Here is a 20,561-nt window from a genome sequence, read left to right on the forward strand (position 1 = left end):
CTAAAGAATTTAAAATATAAGTTTATTACGATTTAAAAGGCTATTTCTAAATAAAATACAAAAAATATAAGTATGACAACTTTAAAAATAAATCATCCCAAATGAAGCATAAAATGATTGTTCCAAAATATACAGTAAACTAAAAATCTCTAACTCTTGAACCGCAAGAACAAAACGCCATAACAAAAATGTTGTAATGATGTAAAATTGTAAATATATAGATCAGCAATGACCCGTGTTAATACTTTTTATTCTTCATAGGATATGTCATAAGCAAATCATATGGAATTATGCTTACATTGACTTGAAGTATTGTATCTCTGGAATTTTGGGATCAAATAAAATTTGAGGACATTCTATATGTTTGAAGCAATCTATATAAGAAATAGATGTCCACATATCATAACACTCCCATTTGAATCGATTAGGACCATCTCAGTAGTAAGACCACCTGCAAAAGAATATTATTTCTAAAGTTGTATGATCTTCGCCTTGATCTTCCACATGGATTGAATGGTTCCAAGTTACACGCAAGGCTAAAAGCGGCCGTTGGAAGTCAAGGAGCAATATATTTTTCTAGGTTGTTCAATTTTCGGTAGTTGTAATCACAATGAACTTCGCATATGCTTCTTAATTTCTTATATAGGGATTTAATGAATATATTATATATTTTATGAGAAAGATATTATGAGTGCCTAGCAAGTTTTCGAGAAAGATATTGCAAGTTTCTGTATTACAGAATAGTATTTAAAACACATTAACTTTGTGTTTTAATGCGACGGTTGCTATGATATTTAGTAATGAAAATATGCGACCAACGTTATATTTTAAAACTATGGTTTATATAATGTGCTCTAGAATTCTTTTAAATGGGATTTAGTAGGCATATACAACGACCACATAAGATGAGGTTTTTTTTAATTAAAACAAACTTAAGGTTCTAATTTTAAAAAAAAATCTCAATTAATATATAGGGGAAGTCAAGGTTAACGTAAACTTTTGAATTCAGGTTAACAAAATGCACAACTGCATGTTTACATAGTAAATCTTACCTCACATAACCATACAAAATTTACGAATACCTTGCATTAACAGCCGTTCTTATACGTTCATTATAATAAAATTGATCACGTATAATTCTATGTTTCTACTTTATCCAATAAAACCACACATTATATGGTTTTTCCTTCATCAACAATATATGAAACTTTTATTCTCTATTCTAGACCACTACGACTATACCAAACAAAACACTAGAGCCCACCTCTTATACCGTTTTTAAACTACAATAATGCATGTATTTTTTTAATATTGAAAATAGCAATTCTCTGCAATTAAAGAATAAGGCAATAAAAAACAATGCAAAGTAAAACAAAAAAATATACACACAGAGCAAAACTTAGTAATATACGTTCATAATAAAAAAATTTAAAAGTGTGTTCCAAAAAAAAAATACACAGAAAGCAAGAGTTAGTAAAATACATTCAAAATATAATTTACATAATTTATAGTATTCAGTTATGCTAAAAGGTATTTAATTAGTTAATTGTGTTACTATTTTTTGTTAGTTATAATAGAAACATATTTGACAATAATATTATTTTCATGCTATAATGATGAAAATTGTAAAACTAAACTATACATAAAAGCCGATGGTTTACATATAAAATTATAAAAATATTCACAGAAAAATTATTTTAAATTTCAAAAAGTAGTTAAATAAAATTAAAATATGAAAATTTTCATATAAATAAAAAATTATAAATATAACAAAACTAAATATATTATCCGCGCGTAGCGCGGAAAAAGGATCTAGTAAACTTAATAATTTATTAAACTTGCTTAATAAACTTAATAACTTTATTAAACTTATTAAAATTAATAAATTTATTAAACTTAATAAGAAATATCTCCTCAAGTTTTTTATTGAATAAGAAATAACAAAAATGAAATACTCCTTCCTTAGTCCACGTAACTTCTTGTTGGTACCTTTGCTCTAGTTGACTTACGTAGGACCATCTTGTCAACTCCGTTCTCAACTCCACCGTGTGCTATCCTATCAACATGTCTTCAAGAGTATGAGAATTCCAAGTCGGAGCTCAAAGCCATAAATGAGAACCGCGTTCCAAGACTGACGAATGACTTCGGTTTTAACGTCAGAGACGTTGATGCTGTAAAGTACTACTCTCTGCTTATGGTCCAGTGTAGGCTTGTATTGAAATGGAGCTGTGCTTATGTGTATTTCATATCCATGCACCAAAGTGCCAAGAAGCAGTACGTGGCGCACCTTCCAGAAGAAGCTACAAAGCCTCTTCTTAAGTACCAAGATTATCAAGAAGAGTTGATCAATCAAGTTCTCACATTTCAGTTTCTTCAAGCTCAGGTTGTCAGCCATTTCAAAAACCACTACTTGTAACTACTTCCATCAATATCTCAAGACTCTTGAAACTGGCTCCCCTGAAGGCTGAAGTTCTGTTTGTCACTTAGTACCGTATCCGTATGTAATAAATAATTATGTTGTCTGCATCATTTGGATGTGATTTTACTTTAGTCACTTTTGAATAATTAAATCTCCTTTGGATTTAGAGTTCAGTCCTGTTTGATACATTGAAAGAACATCACAAAAAGACTTATTATCATTTTCTCATTCACTCCGGATAGAGCTGCTAAATGGGCGGGCCTTCCATTGGTTGCCCATGTCCACAATTAATTGGGCTTTAATTGGTCACAACCACATTTCCATATGGGTTTTAAATGGTCAAAAATCAGAAACCAATGGGGCTATGGAAGATAATGGGTTTGGTTACTGTGGACTCCCTTTCTCCGTCCGTTCGAGCTTGTCTCTTCATCTGTAAGTCTGTGACTCCTTGTTTGAGATTTGAAATGGGTTTTACTTGTTTGAGATTTGAAATGGGTATCTCTTTGTTGACTGATCAGTGGTTCCTCTGTTTCATTGCTGGGTTTTTTGAATTTGTTTGCGTAAATTAGATGGGGATAATCACAAGGTTCAGTAGCTTCGGCTTTAGTTATGATTTGAAATGGGTATCTCTTTGTTGACTAATCAGTGATTCCTCTGTTTCTTTGTGTGTTTGCAGATTCACTGGTAACGTAACGTTAACCTTAAAGGGAAGAAGCTAACAAGAATAACAAGAGAAAAACTCCAGGTACTGTTTATGACATCTTTATTAGTTCTTTTTTTGTAATGGTTTGTTTGCTTGTGATGGGTAACTGAGATGGGTCTGTTTCTGTTGATTTGAAATGAGTATCTTTACTTGTTTTGAGATTTGAAATCGGTATCTCTTTGTTGACTGATCAGTGGTTCAGTAGCTTCGGCTTTAGTTATGACATCTTTATTAGTTCGTTTGTGTAATGGTTTGTTTGCTTGAGATGGGTAACTGAGATGGGTCTGTTTCTGTTGATTTGAAATGAGTATCTTTACTTGTTTTGAGATTTGAAATCGGTATCTCTTTGTTGACTGATCAGTGGTTCATTTCTTGTATCTCTTTATGACATCTTTATTTGAAATCGGTATCTCTTTGTTGACTGATCAGTGGTTCATTTCTTGTATCTCAATCGGTATCTCTTTATGACATCTTTATTAGTAGTTCTGTTTGAGTAGTTTCTTTACTCTCTGTTTCTTTCTAGCAGATAATTGTCTAACTTGTTCTCTGTTACTTGAGCTGTTCTTTTCTTGTTTGCTTGACATGTTTCTTTACCATTTGAGTTCTTAAGAAAACAAATGATTTTTCTGAAAAGTTCATGTAGAAGATCGCCTCTGTTTCTTTTTAGAAGATAATTGTCTAACTTGTTCTCTGTTTTATCTCTTCAGGATGGACAATGCAGATACTTTGGACCTAAATGACACAGACTACATGAGTGGGGATGAGCTGATGGATCAAAACTCAGATGGAGATGGAGAAGGAGATGAAGATGAAGTAGTAGCAGTGGAAGATACTCTCATGAGCACAGCTGAAAACCAGATCAAAAGGAAAAGAGGAGGTAAACGCAGACACTCTAGATGTTGGAAACATTTTGATATAGTAGGAGAGAAGTATCCAGATGGTTCGAATGATGTTCAGTGTAAATTTTGCAAACACTCGTATTGCTTAAATCTGCGTAGAAGTGGAACCTCGAGCCTTTTGCGTCATATGAGAAATTGTTCTTTGAATCCTGTCCCTAGTACACCTGGAACCGGTAGGAAGATAGATCAGCTTGTTTTTCGTGAGATGATTGCTGTAGCTTTGATTGAGCACAACTTGCCTTACTCCTTTGTTGAGTATAGAAGAATCAGGGAAGCATGGCATTATTTGAATCCGACTGTCGAGTTCTGGAGCAGAAGTACAGCAGCTAGCGACTGCTTGAAGATCTTTGAGAGGGAGAAGTTGAAACTGAGACAGAAGCTAAAAGAGATTCCGGGAAGGATTTGCCTGACGACAGACTTGTGGAGAGCTTTGACGGTTGAAGGGTATCTGTGTTTGACGGCGCATTACATAGACAGTGATTGGAGTCTGAAGTCGAGGATTATTGAATTCTATGCGTTTCCTCCTCCTCATACGGGTGGTGCCATATCGATGAAGATAATGGAGTTGCTGAGAGAATGGGAGCTGGAGAAGAAAATATTCACCATTACCGTGGACAATGCGTCATCAAATGATAACATGCAGTCCATTCTCAAGAAGCAGCTACGAAGGGAGCTGGTCTGCAGTGGAGAGTTTTTCCACGTGAGGTGTGTCGCTCACATCTTGAACTTGATAGTTCAAGATGGACTGAGTGTTATTGGTGGAGCGTTGGATAAAATAAGAGAGAGTGTCAAGCCTGAGTTCATGTGTAAGTTCTTTGTCATTGAACTTGGTAGTCTGAAGTAGAGTCTGAAGTAGATTGTGAATAGATTGTGTGTGTGAGAACGTATTAGAGTCTGAAGTAGAGTCTGCGAGTCTGTGTTTTTGTGTTTTTGCGCTGTATATGTGAAGTAGAGACGTAGAGTATGTTTGTCTGAAGTAGAGTCTATCTGTCTGAAGAGTGTATGATGAATCTGTGTGGAAATAGCTCTTGGATGCAGATGTTCTTGTATTAACGTATATGTGTTTTCTGTGGTTACTTGTTTTGTAGGGTTTATGGAAGAAGATGGAGGAGAAGATAAGGAAGTAGCTTGACTTATCACTTATGTGTACTGATGTTATGTTATGGATTTACGAACTTATATATGCACTTGTTAGTTGTTACATTTATGGAGTTATGTTATGGAGTTATGAACTCATAAATTTGTATTTATATGGAGTTATGGAGTTAATGAACTCATGAATTTGTATTTATATGGAGTTATGGAGCTATTATTAATATGAACTTGTATTTATATGTTTATAGATTAGAATTCAAAAAATTTCTTAAATGGTCCTTAATGGACTCATGGTAGCCCATATAAATATGGGTGTTAGTGGGTTTGGTTTTTAATGGACATGGTCCTTAATGGACATGGTCACTCTCTGACCATAAACTACAAATGGACAAACGGATATGGGCTAATGGACATGGGCTCGCCCATTTAGCAGCTCTAACTCCGGAAACTAAGATATTAAACAAAGTACAAACTAGTTGACCGAAAAAAAAAACGAAATAAAAAACAAAGCACAAAACTACACATGAGATATTTATTACAGAGACTTAGGATGTTCTTTTTTTGTTCATCAACAAAGCGATTACAGTCGTTAGGTTTTATTCTGTATTTATATAACTATATAACATACAATATATATAGATTTTCAACGAATGAATGGAATCCTAATTAACCTGAAGACCATGGTGATCTACTGTGTTGGAAACAGAAAGGAAACTGATCATTTCCAAAGGAAGACATCTTACTTTTATCTTCTTCCATCTTCCATATAGAATCCAAGGAGCTTTCCCATGTTGGAGAAGCCATATTGGGGTAACTTAAGCAATAGCTTTGCTCTAAATAGATGTCTTTAACTGGTTGAATTATGTTTACTGCAGAGTGATCAATCTCTTTCCATATATCATCCATTGAGTATCCGTCTTTGGTTTCTTCTTGATTCATCTCCCTATTTCCTCCAGTGTCGTAAAAGCTTACTTTCCCTGACGACATACGTGACTCAAAAGACACATCTTGAGTATTGGTAGTGGTCATAGACGAAGAGCAGCAGTTGGAACATGAAGAACTTGGAGAAACATGACGCTTCTTTTCTTGAGCTTTCTTCCTCATATGAGTCCTCCAGTAATTCTTTATCTCATTATCTGTTCTTCCTGGCAATTTCCGAGCTATTTTTGACCACCTACGATATATATATATAGATGCAAAAATTTAAATTTAAATTTACTTTTACAGTAGTCATGAGATATATATACTTTTTCTTTGTTTCTCGGATGATTCAGACCTGTTTCCCCATTTAGCGTGAAGCTCAGTGACAAGACGCTCTTCTTGTGGTGTCATCTTGCCACGTTTGAGACCAGGATGAAGATAGTTAACCCACCTTAGCCTGCAACTCTTTCCTGTTCTGTTCAAACCTACAACCAAAACTAGCTCAGTAATAGATGTTCCTTACCTATTTATCTTTCTCCCTCCACCTTCAAACCTGATACTTTTGCTATAAAATCCCATCGCCGATCTCCAAATAAGTGTACGAAATTTACCAGAATGATGTCTTCTTGTTCTGTCCATGGACCCTTTCGGTTTTCCTCTTGCATCATATTCATCTCTTTCTTCTTGTTCTCTCTCTGTCTCTCTTTATCACTAATGTTACTATAATGTTCTTTCTCAGCTTGCTTCACCATGGCATGCTCTGGCCACTACATATATAAGCTAAACACTGTGGTGTGTCCACGCGATATCACACTCACAATATTAAAACTCTTAATGATTTCATTTTTTTGTCCAATCATATACTGTCCATATGTTTGAGGGATTATCCTATTGATAATGTAGGGTCTCTTTCTTATGATGTCACAAGGCCATTATATATTTTTTAAAACGTGATCGTCAAGAGGGGATTGGTGTTACTGACGCAACACTCCCATTAATTGTGCCTTTTCTCTTCTGTGCCTTTGAGTGAGTGATAATAAGAACTCTTTCTTATATCTTTTTGGCAGGCAGCACTATCTCGAATTGGGATATCATTAACATAAGAAAATCTTGTAAATCCAAGCCAAAAAGAAGATGGTATGTTTTTCTATAGTTCCGTGTTATGTAGACCAGAAAAACTCTTAATATAAATTATCTAAGCTTGCTAAAAATTCGAAAATAAACATAGGGCGACACTAGATCTTTCTTGGCCTTTTCGGTGGGGATATGAAAGTATTGTGTCTCTTGACTTTATTAAGGGTTATATTGGTAGTAACTGTTGAAGTTTCTAAAAGGGAAAATAGAGAAGAAGATACAGACAAAGGCTTTGTCAGCCTTAGAAAAATAAAGTCATATATTGTTATAAGACCCTGTGATAAGTAAGTTTTTGTATCTAGTATCAGCACTTGAGCTTGTAATTAGATAGTATCACTTTAGGTCTTGAGGCTTATGGTTTTTTCCTCTTGGTTCTGCAGGTTAACCGTGTCCCAATACACTCACAAGTACAAAGTAAAATGGGGAACGCTTAAGTTACGCGTGTGTATTATTAGCCCTTTAGGGAGTCTTATAGATGCATGAGCGAAATAAGGCTGTAGCGCAATTTCGAGAGAGATAGTCTGCTGGCACTTGGAATCAGAGAATGTGTTCAAAAAAAAAAATGTGTTCAAAAAAAATAATGTGTTCAAAAAAAAAAGTTGGCATAATTTTCTCAAGATTTATTCCAAGGAGACTCTGAAAAGGACCTATTGTAATCTAAGGGAATTTTACTGATATTTAATATGCTTACATAGTGTTTCTTACGCTTAAACTTTCATTAGTAACTTGGACCTGAACTTAGCTAGAAGAAGAACCTCATCTTGATCCTTTTTTTTGTGTCTTTAAGGTTCCAACGCATGGAATTAAAATAAACATGGCTCTTACATAATATAAGTTATATTGACATATTGTGCACTTTTATAATTTTTTCACCCTCTTGATCTCCAAAATATTACGGGTCTTTTGGTTCATTCATATGGGGCAAACAAGCATGTATTGATCATAGAAGTGACTGATGTACTCTGACGTAACACACCCATTAATTTTGTGTCTATTTTTGGTGGGTGTGTGTGGTTATAAGAACTCTTTCTTATATAACTTTTTTTGGCAGGTTCTCCAAATATGCAAGTGCGTTATCTCCTATGTCAATGTCAATAGTTCAATCCAAAAACACAACAAAAAGTATGTTTTACTATATACTCCCCTATTATTTCAAGCCAGAGAAAAAAGAGTACAATTAAAATGGAATCTAAAGAGGCCATTGATTGTGAGGATATGAGCAGTGTCTCGTTTGGTCTATTCAAGTATACATTTTTACTTTTGAAACTTATAAAATGCAAACAGAGAACAGAAGGAAAACATCTGAATTAGCCTGACTGGTACATAGTTTTCCAAAGAAACTTCAAATAATGTATCTGGTCACAGAAACTAAAATTAGGATGGATGGTTCTAGGGTGAGTTATTTTATTTTAAAATTGTTCGAACAAAATAGTATTACGAATATTTTTCTTAAATTTGTATTGCATTGACTGGGAAATATTGGCAAAAGATGTAACAATCGGTAAGTATAGAGATAAGGATATATTTTATAGATAATGATAACTATAATATTGCACATATCCATTTATGTGTTCCTCTTAGGATTATGGGCCTCTATTCAGCCTAGATACGTCTACGATGGAAGGAAAAGACATCAAATGTAGTGTAAGTGTTCGTTTTCTGAGGGGGTGAAGAGCACTATTGACAGAATATGTAGATGCCTCTTTTGGTCATTATAGAATAGCATTAAGGCGTGTAAGAGGGAAATTAAGCGGTTTTCTGTAACGACCCGCTATCATAGTATTTTATTTTCAAAATAAATGGATATGAGCAGTTTTTATACAAAGGAAAATGGCTTAGACAGAAAACATTGAGAAAATGTATTGTGAAATTGTTAGAATGGAATGTGTAAATTTGAATGTATAGATTGTTGAATTGCATGGGGGTGGTATTAACGTCCTCCCTAAATAATTTGTATGATCATTCCTTTGTGATGAAACTAATAACTGATTGTGTGGATCGGAGTGCAAAGCTATAAAGAACATCAAAAACGAGTGTTTTGAACTTAACACAATGTTTGAAAATTTATAAAGATATATATCTTTATTGTAACCTGCCAAGTTTTCGGTATTTGCTCACAAATTTCGTTTATAAAATTTCAGTGTTTTTAATGTTTACCTGATAAAATTTGGTTCGATCTTTAATTAAAATATTCAACTGTTTCTAAGATTTTTTTGTTAAGAGTTTTCGTTTTCCTCCTATAGACTCTTCCAAGTGTAATTTAGACTAGTTTAACTAATAATGGTGTATTGGAAGTATCTAAATTTGAGTGAAGAATTTAGTACTGGGATGTAGCTCTCATATGTTATGAGTGTTTAGTTTCCAAAGAGTAGCTTTTAAATAGTGAAATGTGTGAGATTGAAATTCTCATTTCTATTCAATTAAAATCTATAAATGAGAGAAAGACTTTTTCTTCTCTAAAGGCTTCTTTTAGAGCATGTCCAATGTTGTCTGATGGGTTCTAACCATCCTTTTGACATTCTTAAAAACTTTTTTTTTTTAGAAGTTCAGTTATCAAATTTAAATGATACAGAAACAGAGATAAACAAAAGTCAATCAAACAACATTTTGATCGTAGGTGCTGCAACATTCAAACGAACATGGCCTATGTTTCACAAACACTAATAATCAAGCACAATGTTTTGTTTCGACAACAAAGTTCCAGAGACAGAGACAAGAAGTGATAGAAAAAGAACAAACCTGGAACTGAGATTGGATTAGATTGTTGTTCATTTGTGTCACATGCTACTGTCTTTTTAGTTGTCACATGTGTGTCTTGGCTCCACCTGCAAAAGCAAGAGACGAGTCTGAGTGAATATACACACAATACACACAACACACAGAAGCAATATACACACTATAAGCTATTGCAAACACACAAGACACACAAGAACTATACACACTGTAAGCTATGATCACACGTAACCTATGTTCTGTCTCATTAAACACAATACACAATCATTAAAAGCTTGATCTTAAAGAGAAACTCAAGCAACTTGTATGTGGGAAATGTTAATAGATTTCGCAAGTCCCGTGGGTGTGTGAATCTATTACAGCTAACGAGCTATTCATAATCCAACACAAGTTCTCTTTCTCCTTTTATTTACATACACAATGTCATCAAGCGTACCTCCATTGTATCTGAATCCAGCATCTTGCGTTGCCGTAGAGGATGGAGTTTGTCTGTTCTTGTCATGTGCACTTTGCCTCGCCAAAGCTGCAATCTTTTGTGCTGTCACCTGAGGATCTGTTCCAGCTCTCACCGCTTGAACCACTGTGGCTGTGATTTGTACAGCTTGTCGAACAATCCGTCTGTTCCAGCTATTATCACGTCTCCAGGAGCTACAGCAACCGTGAAGACCTGACCTGAGCTACAGCAACCAATAATCGTAACCCGATCGGATCAAACTTCATCTCCGTTGGAGATTTCACAGAATCAACGAAGATGAGAGAAAACCCGTTCGACGAAAGACGAGACAAAAAATTTTCCCTTTCGTGTGTAAAAGGAACAAACCAATACCCAGCCGCCACGTATGGGGTTTTTACCAATCCTAAATCCTCATAATAAAGGAGCGGTTCTCTGTTATTAATTATTATAACATTTTTGATTTATTTTTTTTCTCTTAAGAACCTCTTCCTAAAGCTCTGGATGGAGCTGATCTTATCTTGTATACCTTTTTCGGTTTCTTTCATTACTTTTTTTTTAACTACCAGTATTTTTAAACCAAGTTTGAGTTGACAATAATATTATTTTTAAAAATAACTTTATTAGATCATTTATGGTTTACATGGAAAATAAAACTCTTCCGATTTTATCTTTTTCTGTTAGGAAATCAACACGAATGTTGCAACCCTTTGAAAATATGGTCTAAAATTAAACTCTCAAAATAACCATGCAAAAGCCGGAAAGAAGATAACTCTGGAATAGAAGTTTGTTCGTTTACTGGATTTGTAATCATGTTCACCAAAATATAAGCAGTCTGTATCAAACTGGATTAAGAGATCTACATATCTTCAAACACGTCATAGCCCAAAAAAATACTCTCATCTCAGCATATAAAACCGAAAGAATTCTATTATATCTTTGGATCCCAAACGATTTAGCAGCCATTTGAACTTCTCATTATCTATCTATACTGCATTTGAGGTGAGACATGATTATTAGTTGGATGACCACTTAAGAAAGTGGTAAACAGATGCAATTATACCAATACATTTGGAAGAACATGGTTAGGAGATGATTGTTAAAATAAGTAGCTAAATATTCTTTTGTAAGTTGTGTTTGGCCATCTTGTCTAACTATTATTCTACTATACATTTGTAAATGCGAAGGATTTTAAATTTAAAAGGAGTTACATAAAAATATAAAACGGATGGAGACAATTCGAACTTGATCATATAGTGGAAGTAAATAAAAAATATTGAGATCGAGGGACTTAGACGTCAGGAACACACTCTATGGCCCCACCTCCACTAGTTCCTCCACCTTGGCTCGTGAGCTCCACACGGACGCAAGTTTGAATATACCTTTTGCCCCCATTTGATTATTTGTAACTACAGTTTGCTATTTGCTAATATAGCTGTGAAAACAAGTCAAAATATGTTAAATTGGTCCGGACCGACTCTGCCCGCCAGTGATCCGGAATAAGACTGAAAAAGATATCAGTCGATGTTAAAAAATTGATTTTATTTGTGAAAATGTTTTCCCCCTTTGATTTCAAATGGTTTAAGAGCAAACATTTTTCTCAAAAGAGCATTTCTTAAAGATGTTTGTACATACGTACATACAGGGCCGTGCCTGAATGAAAGCAAGTAAAGCATGTGTTTGGGGCCTTAGATAAATTAAGTATTTAAAAGGCCAATTATTTATGAAATTCTTCCCTAGTTCAGTTGGTTATAAGAGCATTTTGTAGGTTTAAAGGTTAGAAGTTGGATCCCTTCCCTAGAATAGATTTTTAGTTTTCATTAAAATAGCCATATAATTATTTTGTGCTTGGGGCCCATTTGATGTCAGGCACGGCCCTGCGTACATAAAGAACCAGGCCCGGCCTAAAACACATGCAAAGTAAGCAATGGTTTAAAACCCATAAATAATTTTGGATTTTTTCAGTTGAGAATTTTGTTAAAAAAAAAATTATAATAGAAAAGGAGCACATTACTTAAAATTTGAGTAGGGTGTATTATAAACATGGCCGTCCAAGAAACATGCTTGTGTTGCATATGTGATTATCTTAATTTTTATGTATCGTGTACGTACCATCATTGCACACGTAAGAGATATACATGCATATGTAAGCACATAGGTGCATTCCTATAGTAGCTTTTAAATATTTACTAGAGATTTTTTTTCCGCGCGAAGCGCGGATTGTGTCTTATAAATTTTATTTTATTTATAATATTATTTGTCGGTTTTTTTCTTTTATATTAATTTCTTATTTTTCCAATGTTAGTTTTTCTTAATTTAAATTTATATGTTTATAGTTTTTTTTTTGTTGTAGATGGAGAATTATATTTTTTATTGATGGTTTTTTGTATGTGACATAAACTTTTTGAAATTTTAAAATAATGTTATATATAGTACGATTAACACATTAAAGAAGAGAAACATATTCAGACACATTTTACACAGGTTTTATATGCATAATTTTAAACATTATATATGTATATATTATAAGTTTGAAACATGTAAATGTTTTCTAAAGCTAAATACTTGTTCTGAGTTTACATAACTTATCGAAAGTTTTATCTTTTTTTAAATTCAAATCACAGAAAAAAATATCAAAAACTCAGTATAGATGGGGTTTTTGAGCTTTTAAATCAACACTGAAAAATTACATGAATCAGATAACAACAGTTTTATAAACAACTCGATAAAATTTGACCGAGTCAAAGATTTTTATACAATATGTTCTTTCTTCTTCAAATTGCGAAGAGCCTATAGGCACAAGAAAAAAAATCATAATTTTTGTTTTCACTTATATAACATTTTTTTTTCTTTACACACGGAGTTTATTACACAGTTATAAGCAATGGAGAACTCTATTCATATAAAATTCACATCTATGCATTTTGACAAAGAAGAATTTTACCCATCTTTAGTTTCGGAATGGCCCAATTTCAGTCATATACACTATATTTTCTCTATGATACAAATCTTACAATTTTAATATATGTGCAGATTTCCATGTGAAAAGGCACGCATGCCATCTATCATTCAACCTATTACTTTTTCCAAAGTAAACACTATAATCCTCGTTTGGTTAGCTCCACAAACTAATCTCTTTGGATCAGTTTACTAAAAAATATGGATACTAATGTCAAAAAAGAATATAAACACTATCAACAACAAATATTGACACAAGACTATTTGGTTCAAGGAACATATTCCACGTAATGCGTTTATATCATGGCTGGCTTTGCGGAGAAGACTGCCAACCAAGGATCGCTTGAGACGTTGGGGGTTAAATGTCTCAAGAACGTGCGTCCTTTGTAATCTGGAAATAGAGACTCACCATCATCTCTTCTTTGAGTGCTCTTTCTCTCGCTTGATATGGGAGCCTTTTGCTGCTGAAGTTTAGATTTTTCCTCCGGCTGATCTACACTCTGTTGCAGCTTGGATCAATCAACCTCGCGTCAACGCAGATGCGCATGCTACTCCAGTTATCAAGCTATACTTTCAGTCAGCCATCTACCTGCTGTGGAAAGAGCGTAATGCTTGTGTGTTCACAGCTGTCTCCTCACATTCATCAGTCATCCTTGCATCTCTCGACCGTATGTTGCGTGACCGTCTCCTCCTTTACCCGGCAAGTTCTTCTTTCTCCTCTTCTTTTTATCTTTCCTGTATAAGACTTCCTTAAAGTTTTTTTTACCTTAAGTTGTTGTTGGTTGTTTTTTGTTTGCTTGCTGTAATAAGTTGTTTAAAAATAACAGTGTAACCTTTCAGAAAATGATAATATTAACATCTTACCAAAAAAAAACACAACAAATATTGACTTATATATGTGAATACATATTTTATTTTAAATCATTATAGTTGACGAAGAAAACACCATAATTTGTACAACAAATTTTCTTAGATTCACCTCATCATACTCACCATTTTACCATTTTAATTACATAATTTTACATGAGCTTCTTCACCCTCCCCGGTTATTTTCTCTTTATTTATAACTACAATATAAATTTATAAAATATATATATTATAAATTAATAATTTATTTACCCTTGAAGTCTAACGATTAAAAATAGAACATAATTCAATATAGGTATATGATTCTATTAATAAATTAGCAGTTACAAATTTGAAATTTCTAGAAATATCAAAAGTCGTATGTTAGTTAATTATCTTCTAAATGACATCTATTTCTAATTCTTTTTGGATGATAATATTTTAGCTGATGTGGATAGTCCCAAAAACCTTAAATTTAGTCCCTTTTATATAGTAGGATAATTGGCAAAAGTGCATATATGAGAGGCTTTAATTAGCCACTTACACTTGATTTGACATAAATATTTTCATGACCATTTAGCCATCTCTCTTATTTCCTACATATTCTTTACTAGCTTTCTGTCTCTCTTTCTCTCTCTCTTCTCTCTTACTTCTCGCCATTTTCTCTTCTATTTTTTTTCTTCTTCCTGAAAACATATGTGATGTTTCTAACTCCAATCTCTAATTATTATACAAAGCTCTATTATTCTATATCCAATTCAATTTTAATTTTAATATTTATTTCATATGTGGCTTTGAATCTTCAATTTTATCGGTTCTTATTTGATTATCAATATAAATAGTATTTATAGTGCTTAAGCCAATCAATAATATAATAACAGTCTTTATAATGCAATATTTGCTATTAGTCTAATATATTTGTTATCATGTAACATATATGTTAGTTACTAAAATTTACATTAACATGTAAAACATCACGGATAGCAGTCAATAATCGCCATTTGTCGATTGTTAATATTTGATGTATCAATTAAAAACTATTGTAAATGCTAACATAGGTGTCAGCCGTTAACAATACATATACTATAGGTGTTAACAGAGGTGCTGTTAACAAATACTTGTAGCTGTTAACAGGGGTATTAGCAGTTAATAAATAATATTGTAGAATTTTCAATTTATCTATCAAACTGAGTAAATTTAAAAATCAATGTTATATTACGAAGAAGAAAAGAGAATGAAGTGTTTTACGGATAAAAATAGCGGAGGATTGGAGAATATAGAAAGAAAAGAAATTATAAAAGTAAAAAAAGTGAAAATAAGAAGAAATAGACTATCAACAGAGAAGACCATATTCCTACCAAAAAAAAAAACAGAGAAGACCATATTGCAGAGGAAGAAAAGAGAGTGACATGAGGGAAAGAGAGTGCCAGATGAGAGAAAGAGAATGTGAGGAAGGAAAAAACGCCAGAAAACTATTATGGTCAAACTGAAGGTAAAATGGTAAGGCAAATTGCATTTGTGTCAATTCAATGGTAAATATCTAATATGGACTTCAAATATGGGTACTTGACTAATTCTCCCTTTTACATAATAGTGTATTCGTACTAATGATATATTAAGTCTTTAGTTTTTTTTAAATAGAGCCGCAGCAGCACACCGGTTAGTTTCTGCAATTAAGTTTTTATTTTTACGCCGACAGAAAAGTATTTACTTTTACACTATTGGCAACGCAGAAGAAGGTACCGTTGGTTTGAAGTTTGAATCTCATTATCTACGAACTGCCAATAGGCCGTCTGATGCGAATCAGCTCATATGGGTGAGCGAAGTTGGACTAAGTACCGATCTAACATTTTATATTCCCCTAAGCAAATATTGAAACGATGCTCTTTTATACATTTTTATTCAAAATTACAAAAAAAAATATTATATTTTTTTGATCAAATGCTCTTTTAGGAATTCGTTTTTGACCCAAAAAGAAATTTATAAAAAAAAATCAATTTCAGAAAGAAAAAAAATGAATCCTATTAATATGTTTATAATACCAAATATAGTTGGAAACCTAACCAAAAATGACCCAAAATTTAAATTTGAATGAAAATCTATAAGTCAATTCAAGAAAATGTAAAATAACTTAAACTGTATAAATTAAAATTATCTCCTTATAACCAAACAAAAAAACATGTAAACATTTTCGATTATACTGGAAGTCTTCTCTAAACAATAAAGTTTTCTGCCGGAAGACTTCTCCAGAAGACTACTCATCTCGAGAAGACATATTAAGAAATCTACTCATGTATTTAATCATAAAATTAATTTATAAAATTATGAAAAAAATATTTTGATGAAAAATAAATTGAAATTATAAATATAAATCATTCTAAATCATGTAAAATTAAATATAATAAAATTTAAATTGTTTTCACATATATAAGTAAATATAGTTTGTAAGTCATGATTGTCTATTAGTTAGGATTTGGTAACATGTGTTCAAGTATTGATGCATGACTAGCATATGAGCTTTTATCACAAGAGTGGACTAGCTTATCATTGTGTTCCTAGGTTAAAGAAACTTGTTAGATGATTGTGTTGAGCATCTTAAGTCTGAAGCCTATCACCCGAAATTGATTGCCTTGTCCCATGAGTTTAGCCTTTAACCTTGATTATAATCTGTGCTTGTTTGTGTTTGTTGTCTGAGACTAGTTCATCACACTAAAACCAACTTTATTTTCTTAGATTAAATTACTTCTTGTATTCTCCATGCTTTAAACAATCTTAGGTTGGATTGACATCTTTACTACTACATCGACACTGTTGTGCTTGCAGCAGAGTGGTACAGAAATTAAACTTTATCCACATCATGTTTTTCACTCTAAAACACTCCAACCTCTCTCTAATCTCTTTGAACTTAAAAACACTAAACTTTATATCAATATATAGTTATTTCATGTCTTCTCACTCATTTATTTTGTTTTTGCAAATTTTTCATTACATGGTTCTCATCTTTCACTCCTTTAAAGGTAGATCTATAAATTATATTTTCTTATTTGGTAATTTATTGTTGCTTAAAGCTCTTACCTTTTGAAAACTCTTGGTTATTTTAAGCTCTTACCTTATTTTTGAAGTTTTCTTATGTTTTGAAGTCATTTGAATGCTTTTGGATATGCAGGTTTTTTAGATCTGCGACAGACTTGGAAAACTTATAGGGAAGCCTTCTGAGAAGTTTTCTAACATTTATTGCACTAGACGACTTCCTGGAAGTCTACTGACAAAGTCTTCTACCATGTCAAGTGGAGTCTATGCTTGTCTTTGTGGAGGAATGAGCTATAACAGTTTTGTTTATGGTTTGTTTTGTAATTTGTATGTGTACTCTTTTAGTTGTGAATTTTTTTGTAAATTTGAAAATATATTAAAGAAAACATTTGGTAAACATGTTCATGTCTACAATATTATCTTGCCTAAAGTACTTGATAGTATTGAAGTTATTGATACTACTTCAATAGCAAAACACAATAACAAAAAAAAATTAGTCAAATTTACTACAACTAATGGAGAAAACTTCTCAAGAAAACTTAGTCAAATTTTCAAAGATCAAACATTACATTAGTTCAACCCTATAACGGTTTCATTAGAAGTCTTCTGGGAAGATTTCTTCTCATAAGACTTTTTGGAAGACTTAAATTTCAAGCGGAAATTTTAAATATAAGCGGGAAATTTAAGCGGAAAACTAAAATTTAAGCGAAAAACTCAAATTTTAAGTGGAAATTAAAATTTCAAATTGTATGAAAGTTAAAATGTATATCTTATGATCTAAGAAGACACATTAAACCATATGACTTGATATTCTTGAAGTTACTTAACACTTTTGAAAGTTAGAAAATATATATCTTAAAATTAAAAATAAAAGTCTTCTCTCATTAGCTAGAAATATTAATAAACATGAATGTTGTTAACCTCATGATATCACCAATTAAGTTATGAATTTCATTCAGGATCCCTAATATTGAAAAATATACATGAATTAACAAGAAAATGTTAAAACGTCTTTATAGTTTTAGAGAAAATAAAATTTTATTAAAGGTTGACATAGACGACTTCCACAAAAATCTTCTGGAAGACTTACACGGAAGTCTTCTGGTCAATGCATAGGTTAGTTTTGCAATTGGCTTTATGTGTCAAAAATTTAATTTTTCCTAGACAACTTACATGGAAGTCGTCTAAGATAAACATGTTAGTTTTGCATTTGACCGGATTGTGTCATAAATTTGATTTTTCCTAGACGACTTACACGAAATTCGTCCAACATAAAAATAAAATTTAAATAATTAGATGAATTCAATGTAAGTCGTTTCAGGTTACTTTTGCAATTGAAAAATAAAACTTTAATATTTTATTTTATCCGAACGACTTCCATATAAGTCTTTCGGCAGACGGCTTACACGAAAGTCTTTTGTAATAACAAAGGTTTGACCAGAATCTCGGAATAAAATTTTGGAAGACTTTCGTGTAAGTCGTCTACTGGAAGACTTACATGGAAGTCGTCTGGATAAAATTAAATATTTAATTTTTATTTTTCAATTGCAAAAGTAACCTGAAACGACTTACTTGGAAGTCGTCTAGTAAAAATTAAATATTTTGTTTTATTTTTATGTTGGACAACTTTCATGTAACTCGACTAGAAATAGTCGAATTTCTGACACAATCCGGTCAAATACAAAACTAACTTGTTTATCCTAGACGACTTACCGGGACGTCTTCTCTAATTTTTTTTATAACAAAGAAAACCGGAAGACTTCCAGAGAATTCGTCTCTAAAAGACACACATAGAGTCAATTGCAAAACTAACATATACATTAACAAGAAAACTTTAGTGTAAGTCTTCTCTTCGGTGAAGACTTACACGGAAGTCTTCTGATGGACAAATCTGGAAAAAAGATTTAATTTCGTACCTTTAACCAGTAAGATAAACTTTTTAGCTTCTCCAACCACATAATACTTTGCCACCAAAGCAACCTACTTGTTAATGACGACGAATCATGAGATTGAATGGTTTTATGAACCTTAAAAATTTTAGAATCAAAATCTTTGGTTTTAGGATGAATATAGAGAGAAAGTGGAAGAAATGTTGTTTTTAGTTTCTAAGAAATGAGATAGAAAGAGTCAAAATCGATCTTTAGGTGCATTAAGAGCTTCAAATTGGTTATTCATGATAGTTGGTATATTGATGGCAATGACAATATTGTAAATACTTGAAGAAGATGAAGATAAGAGAGTAAAAAATTTATTTTGAAAAAAAATAGTATTTTTGTAAATAATCCGAACTTTTGGGGTGAATAGGGTAAAATATCATGGGTTATTTTTGTGTTTGACTTTAAGTTATATTTGCAAAAAGCCCAAAAATTTAAGTTACATTTTTGGGCTTTTTGAAATATGACTTAAAGTCAAACACAAAAATAACCCATGATATTTTTACCCTATTCACCCCAAAAGTTCGGATTATTTACAAAAATACTATTTTTTGAAGAGAAGTTTGCATCGAAAGCTACATGGGAGCAGCTTTGATCAACTCATGATGTGGTGGAGTGGTTCAGCATTGTTTGGTTTCCTCAAGCACTTCCTCGCTAGGCGTTCATCACTTGGCTAGCTTGTAGGAATAGGCTGGACACGGGAGATAGAATGAGACAGTGGGGTCAAACGCATATTTGTCTGTTATGTGGAGAGTCGGATGAGACTCGCGGTCACCTCTTCTTTGCTTGCCCTTGCACCTATACCGTTTGGACAACATTGATGAATCCATTCATGTTAGGCCGCATAAATCCCGACTAGACTTGGACAGTTTCAAGTATCAGAAGCAACAGACTCTCTAAGTTGGACGCACGGCTAGTAAATATGGTTTTCCAAGCCTTAATTTATTGGAGTTGGCGTGAAAGAAACGGACGTCGTCATCTTCATCCTACATTGTTCGGACTGTTCAGCGCAAAATGCAGAACCAGCTTATTGCACTGCAGGTTGGAAGTGGAGATGGGGTTACAAATGAAGGATTGAGCCGATGGAATACCAAGACAGTGCTGCCTTAACATCAGTGCATCAGCGTAAAGACCAGGAAGATCATAGCTTATGCTTCTGTCATGTTTCTTATGTCTTTTTTTTCCAAACAAAAGCAGAGCATTCTTGTGCTCGAAATTTTTTTCATCTAATCTATTAAAACAGGAGTACGTTTTGTACTTAGCCCTGAGTTTTCCACAAAAATTACATCCTTGTGCCATTGTCTTTAAAACACAGCCGTTTTACTTATTCCTAATACAAATCCGTGATATTACAAAACCGTTACTAAACCAAAGCATAACAAGCCCATCTAATTGATATTACAAAATCGTTACTAAACCACAGCATAACAAGCCCATC

The 20,561-nt window shown here is 32.9% G+C and overlaps 2 protein-coding genes and 1 long non-coding RNA gene across 4 annotated transcripts in view; 1 reads left to right on the plus strand and 2 right to left on the minus strand.

Annotated features, from left to right (window-relative positions):
- Positions 1 to 20,561, minus strand: part of LOC103873306 — a 728,778-nt gene that overhangs the window by 144,042 nt on the left and 564,175 nt on the right. The window lies entirely within an intron of this gene.
- On the minus strand, positions 5,593 to 9,338 carry LOC103873321 (transcription factor MYB48). 2 transcript variants are annotated; one of them, XM_009151740.3, is made up of 3 exons: positions 6,591 to 9,338; positions 6,393 to 6,522; positions 5,593 to 6,290 (listed from the first exon to the last, which is right to left on the minus strand). In XM_009151740.3, the coding sequence occupies exons 1-3, from the start codon at positions 6,787 to 6,789 to the stop codon at positions 5,783 to 5,785; spliced, it is 837 nt and encodes a 278-aa protein (XP_009149988.1). In that variant the 5' UTR covers positions 6,790 to 9,338; the 3' UTR covers positions 5,593 to 5,782. The 2 variants fall into 2 exon arrangements, with proteins under 2 accessions (XP_009149988.1, XP_009149987.1); XM_009151739.3 differs by having other exon boundaries at positions 6,649 to 8,624.
- Positions 14,370 to 19,446, plus strand: LOC117125873. The gene is made up of 2 exons (XR_004448331.1): positions 14,370 to 15,975; positions 17,326 to 19,446. It is a non-coding gene; the product is annotated as an uncharacterized LOC117125873 (long non-coding RNA).

Source organism: Brassica rapa, chromosome A06 (assembly GCF_000309985.2).
Source record: "Brassica rapa cultivar Chiifu-401-42 chromosome A06, CAAS_Brap_v3.01, whole genome shotgun sequence".
In the NCBI taxonomy this organism is placed as follows: Eukaryota; Viridiplantae; Streptophyta; class Magnoliopsida; order Brassicales; family Brassicaceae; genus Brassica; species Brassica rapa.